Source organism: Apium graveolens, chromosome 2, assembly GCF_009905375.1.
Source record: "Apium graveolens cultivar Ventura chromosome 2, ASM990537v1, whole genome shotgun sequence".
In the NCBI taxonomy this organism is placed as follows: Eukaryota; Viridiplantae; Streptophyta; class Magnoliopsida; order Apiales; family Apiaceae; genus Apium; species Apium graveolens.
In genome coordinates, this window is record NC_133648.1 from 13,948,794 (window position 1) to 13,955,485 (window position 6,692).

General features: G+C 36.2%; 1 protein-coding gene across 1 annotated transcript; it reads left to right on the plus strand.

Annotated features, from left to right (window-relative positions):
- Positions 1-4,646: 4,646 nt before the first annotated feature.
- Positions 4,647-5,285, plus strand: LOC141685679 (uncharacterized). Its single transcript, XM_074490771.1, has 2 exons — positions 4,647-4,869; positions 4,972-5,285. Exons 1-2 carry the CDS (start codon positions 4,647-4,649, stop codon positions 5,283-5,285), a joined length of 537 nt encoding a protein of 178 aa, XP_074346872.1.
- Positions 5,286-6,692: the final 1,407 nt, after the last annotated feature.

Here is a 6,692-nt window from a genome sequence, read left to right on the forward strand (position 1 = left end):
AAACTAATGCTCTACTAGGAGTGGATGTGGGAGCATCGGCTAAAAGAACTCTAATTGATCAAACATCTCTACCGGATCATGGACTATCCCCGTTACTGGGGGTGCTGGCTCCTGTGGCAATGGTGGAGGAGGCGGAAGAGGTGGAAACATATACTCAGATACTGGTGGCACAACTCGCGCAACTGGTCCGGTAACTGTCCTTTCAGAAGAACCCGAATAACCTCACGACGCCATCTGATAATATACCAAAGAAAGAAGAAATGTCACTAAATCATTCCTAGAACTAATACCTTCTTATCCTATTCTAACTTAAATCCTAACACTACTCTTCCTAGTTGACTATTCCTATCATATGTGATCTCCCTATCTTATCTTAACCCTAATATTCTTGTTTTCAGGGACCAAACCTACAGCTCTAATGCGAAACCTGTAACGCCATCCAGGCCCGGGGTATAAGTCTGGGAGTTACTAGCTAATCACCAAACCTGTACAATCTGATTAACAAATAATAAAGAAATGTATCTAAACCCATTTAAGACTAATCAGGATCTTTTTAGGCTGAAGTATGAAAACAAGAACCACTAACTACTTTATTACAAATCAAATTCAAAATCTTACAAACTCTCTTTATTACAAACCATTGTCTAACCAGTTTTTAAACTAATTTTATCTTTTATTCAAACACACACGCTAACTATCTACACTCCACCTGTTCGGGCAACTCAAAGGTTTCATTCTGGATTGGGATCAACACCTTGGGTATGAGAGGATCCCGAGGCTTGAACCGCTTCTTTACCACTCGAGTCCTGATGGGTTTTATAATCCTTCTTAACTGAAAACAATAAGGTGAATAATAACAAAAAGGGGTGAGCCAAAACTTGCTCAACAAGTCCGCAAACTATAAACAATACTAAAGCAGTTTAAATGAATCGGTAATCTGGGTATATCAGCAAAGATATAACCCCAAGGGAATAGAAAGAAGGCCACTACTGACAAGTACAAACGAACTAAACTGGACTCAAGTTATCATCTATACCCTGCTGATTAGCCAGGATACAGTGCAGATCAATATCCCACTATATAGATCCAGTCGGGCACCCAGGCACTACGACCCATCTCAAGGATCCGGTTATGTCCCGGTTCTTAGGATTAAGTAAGCTTAATCCCCAAAAGTATCATTATCTAGTCCATGGAGTAGCAACCAGAACAATCGGTATGGTTTGATATATTCTAATCACCAGAATATATCAATATATGTGAATATTAATTGGAATATGAATAAGGAATTCGAATAAAAGGAGAAATCAAGAATTGAAGTGAAATATGAACAAGAGAATAACAAGTGCGTATCAGTGTTTATGAACAAGAATCAAAATAGTGCAAGCGTGATAAGAATCTAAAGAAATATCACTATTCTGAAATTAGAATAGGGAAAAAACTTGCCTTCTGCGCAACTCACTTCAAATATGTCACCTTCGTCTATCACCGACTCAACCTGCCTTGCTGGCTTAGCTTCAGTTAGAGAAATAGACTAGTTTAGTCAATTCATACTTGAATTGCGTCTTGAACCGATTTCACATCGTTCCTATTATCTACCCATGTGCTTATGACTGACTCGCATATATTATATATTGGAAAGTAAGACTCGATGAACCACATAATACACATAAGCACATAAGCCACATAATCATTTTTATAGCTAAAATAATTTTTAGAATCAAAATCGACTCGCTGATCGCTCATCTGATCATTACCTGGCTCGTTTCCTATTTTTCGGAATTTATCGGACTCTTCTCGGCACGCGATTCGGTTGATAATCAAACAAATAACAAAGTCAACTAATTTCTAGAAGAAATTAGGTTTTAATATTATTTTGAATGAAATTATTTCATTTTTCTAAGTCAAAGGGTTTTCGTTTCGCTCGAATCGGACTAACGGTCTAATTATTATCAATTATACACAGATAATTCAATTTATTATTTAATATATATAATTATTACTAATTATTAAACCCCAAAGTAATTTTTAAATAATTATTTAAGAAAAATCAGAACTGAAAATGATTTTTCTATAATTTTTAGAATTAAAAAGAATTTATTATTATTTATTGAAAATTATTTGATTAATTATCAAAATAATTAATCATTTTTAAATAATTATTAAATAATAAATAAATAATAAATAATTGAGAAAATACTTAAATCTGATTTTCAGAAAATATTTCGGAATTCTTTATAATATAAATCAATTAATTAAATAATTACCTAATCAATTTATAAAATAAATAAAATTGATTTTTAAAATTAATAAAAATAAAAATAAAAATCCAGAAAAACCTGTCAAAATTCAAACTCTGACAATTTAGGATGAAAGCCGAGTCAACCAAATGGGTCAACCGGGTCACAATCCGGGTCATGAAGAACAAGACCGGATTTTTCTAGAAACCGGCCACCGGAGCAGATTCCGGCGAGCGAAGTTCAGGCCAAAAACAACACCGTTTGGTGTGTTTTTTAAAGGGTTTCAATTTCACACAACTGCAGCAACTCATCTCCGGCCAAAACATATCAAAAACATCACGGAATCCTCAACTCCGATCAAAACCGACATGAACTCAAGCCAAAATACGAAATCACAGAATTGTACAAAAAATAAACGTTCTATAATGCAAAATGAAGGCAAGAACACATACAATCAAATCCCTAACATCTCAAGAACCAAATATTCACCAAAATTACAGAGTTATGATTTGAAAATCGAACATAAACCCTAATAATCGAACTTTACTATCCAAGTATCGTTTGTTCAATTAAACACCATGAATCGATTGCAAATAACATCAGGAAGCTATATCAATCATCAAAACATCATAATAACCCTAGAATCAAAAAGTTCTAATTCGAACATAAACCCTAGAAATCGAAAATCAAAAACTAAGAATCAAAACATGAAATTGATGCTAGAAACAAAAAGAACAGATGAAAACCTTCGATTTGGTTACCGGAATCACTTGATTTGATGCTGTATTCAGTTCAAAATCATCGATTGAGTCTTCGACCCGCAACTGTTCTAACCGACCCGGTTTGCGGAGAATTTTCTGATTTTCAATTACTTAATTAATAATAATTAAATAAAAATTAGGCTATTTATAGTAGGGAAATTAATACTCCTAATCAAAATTAATGCCCTAATTCTAAACTTTTTAAAATTAATAGGCCCCTAATTTTATAATTTTTGAGTATTAAAATTTAATTTATAAATATTTTATATATGCAATATATATGCCAAAATTTCCCAAAAATTGTGAATAATGCAAAAATACAAAGAACTAGTTTGAATGAAAGTCCTATAATTTTATAAAAATAAAAATGTGATTTTTGTGGGGTTTTTAAAACCCAGTGGGGCCCGGAAAAGTCATTTTTCGCAAAACGAGAAAATTTATAAAATACATAGATGTTCAGAATAATGCGATGGTAAAAGTTGTTTGATGAAAAATAAGGCCCATTGTTTTATTTGAAATACCTGTTTTAAAATCATGATTCGGGTCGTAAAACTTTTGAAATGAAAGCTATAGATGCAAAATAAAAAATCTGAAAAATATCTTAAAAATATGGGACGACACAGAATGCACGTAACATATAACACTTAGGGTTTGATAGTTAATTCCACATAAATGACACATTGACACACATAATTTATTATAAATATGATGTAATACAGACGTGAATTTCCCAGACGTTATATAATCTGTTGGAGAAAGATGTTCCCTTCAAATTTGATGAAGAATGTTTGGTTGCTTTCGAGAGTTTGAAAAAGAGTTTGACTACAGCAACTGTTATTACTACACCTGATTTGGATGAGCTCTTCGAGATGATGTGTGATGCTACGACTTTGTAGTTGGAGCTGTTCTTGGCCAGAGAAAGAAGAATATTTTTCATGTGGTTTAATATGCTAGTAAAACCCTTAATAGTGCCGAGCTGAATTACACTACTACAGAGAAGGAGCTTTTGGCAATTGTCTACGGTTTGGAGAAATTTTGATCTTATTTGCATGTCACAAAAGTGACGGTTTACACTGATCATGCTACTATTTGATATCTGGTCTCGAAGAAAGATTCAAAACCTCGATTGATTCGATGGATTCTCTTGTTACAGGAATTCGAGCTGGAAATCAAAGATAGGAAAGGTACATAAAATCAGGTAGCGGATCATCTCTTACGTTTGGAAGATCAAGGGAAAGCTTCACAGGATAAGACGTTGATTAATGAATCTTTTCCAGATGAGCAACTTTTTGGGGTGCAAGAAGAAGAACCATGGTTTGAAGATATTGTAAACTATCTTGTGAGTAATGTTATTCCCCCATAACTCTCTTATGCTCAAAGGAAGAAATTTCTACATGAGGTGAAGTGGTATCGATGGGATGAGACGTTCTTGTTTAGACAGAGGGCATATCAGATTATCAGGAGGTGCATTCCGTATAGTGAGATGAAGGGTATCTTGCGAGACTGTCATTCTACTATGTATGGTGGTCATTATGGCGGAGAGAAGACAACTTCCCGTATCCTTCAAGCGGAATTTTTCTGGCTTACTTTGTTTAAAGATGCTCACCAGTTCATGTTGAAATGTGATCGCTGCCGATGAGTTGGAAATATGATCAAGAGAGACGAGATGCCTCTCAATGTGCTTCTCGAAGTTGAGATTTTCGATGTTTGGGGAATCGACTTCATGGGGCCATTTGTCTCGTCATGCAATAATCAATACATTCTTTTGGCGGTGGATTATGTGTCTAAATGGGTTAAGGTTAAAGCTTTTCCAACCAATGATGCTAAGGTGGTGATCAGTTTTCCTCATAAGCAGATATTCACACGTTTCAGTACTCCAAGGGTCATAATCAATTATGAGGGATCGCATTCCTGCAATCGCAAATTTCCTGCATTAATGTGATGATATCATATGAATCATCATGTGGCCATAGCTTATCATCCTCAAACTAATGGGCAAGCTGAAGTTTCTAATCGAGAGATCAAGCGAATCTTGGGGAAAGTTGTGAGCCAGTCAAGGAAATATTGGTCTTTGAAGCTAGATAAAGTTGTTTGGGCCTACATAACAACATTCAAGACTCTTATAGGCATGTCTCCTTTCCATTTGGTATATGGTAAGGTGTGTCATTTTCCTGCAGAGCTGGAATATAAAGCATATTGGGCTTTGAAGAAGCTGAATCTTGACATGGAAGCTGCTGGAGAAAAGAGAATGCTCCAACTTAATGAACTCGATGAATTTCGTCTATAGGCTTATGAAAACAACAAGTTATACAAGGAGAAGGTCAAGAGATGGCATGATAGGAGCTTAGTTCACAAGACATTTGTGCCTGGTCAACAAGTTCTATTGTTCAACTCTCGTCTCTGACATTTTCCAGGAAAGCTTAAGTCACGGTGGTCAGGTCCGTTCATTGTCAAAACTGCGTATTCACATGGAGCTGTGGAAATTTTTGATAAGCATCTGGACCAAGCATTCAAAGTAAATGGTTAGAGGTTGAAGCATTATTATAGGGATACAGAGAACCATGAGGTGGTGAGCGCCGTTCTTGCGACAACTTGTTTTTGAAGTTTACGTCAAGCTAAAGACGTAAAACAAGCGCTTTGTGGGAGGCAACCCATGCATTTGTTGTATTTTTACTGGAAAAAAAATCAAAAACTGAAAATATTTCCAAAAGTGTGGCACGTCCGCGCGAGGTCCCTGGAAAAGAAAAAAAAGAGTGAAAAAAAAATAGAAAATCAGATTAACCCAAGCCCAAACCCGGATTCTACCTTAATTCTAACCCTATTTCTACACCCTAAAAAACTCCCCACCCCTCCTATCTCTATTATATATATATATATATATATATACATCTACATACATACAAACACATCTCCTATACCCACAAACCCTAGCCTCTCCTACATACAATACTTACACCCAAATCGCTATCACTTGTGATTATGACACCCAAAAGAGCACGAACCACGGGGAGTAGTAGCACCCATCCCTCGTTTACCGAGGATTCTAGTGTGGGTGGCACGGAGAACATATTTACTTCACCAAAGGCTCAGGCGGAGTTCACTAGGTTGATGTCTAAGCCGATTGATAAGGAGAGCGGACTTTTACCCTCGGCTAAGGATGGGAAGCTGTTGGAGATGATTGTTGAGAAGGGTTGGCAGACTTTTTGTGAGACACCCGCTGCGGTTCCGATGAGCATTGTGCGAGAATTTTACGCAAATGCTAAGGAGGACAAGAATAGGTATTTTATTTTTTCTTGGGTTGACTATTAATTATCATCCGACTGCTATTCGTCGGGTTGTAAATCAACCCGCGAGGTAGGACTGCTGATGATTGGGTGCAGAAGACTAGGGATAATTTGGACTTGGATTAAATTTTTGCAGAGTTGTTTGTTCGAGGCATGGAGTGGATGTACAAAGCAAACATCATTGAGGCGCTTATGTTTCCTGATTCTTGTATAAAAAGGTATGCAAGGGCTTGGAATCTGTTTGCGTGTGCTAATATCTCGCTATCTTCACATTCACACGAGGTTACTGTGGATCAGGCTATTCTGTTGTGGGGGATTTTGAATGAAGAATATGTTGATCTCGGTTATGTGATTCATCAGAGTATGCTGCATTTTCTGTGAGGGGGAACCACGGGGGTGATTTCTCATGC

What these genes read in the sequence shown, in the direction of transcription:
- LOC141685679 (XM_074490771.1), top strand. Translation starts at nt 4,647, where the DNA reads ATGATCAAGAGAGACGAGATGCCTCTCAATGTGCTTCTCGAAGTTGAG. An exon ending in GCAGATATTCACACGTTTCA is followed by an intron (nt 4,870 to 4,971) that starts GTACTCCAAGGG and finishes ATGTGGCCATAG; the next exon opens with CTTATCATCCTCAAACTAAT.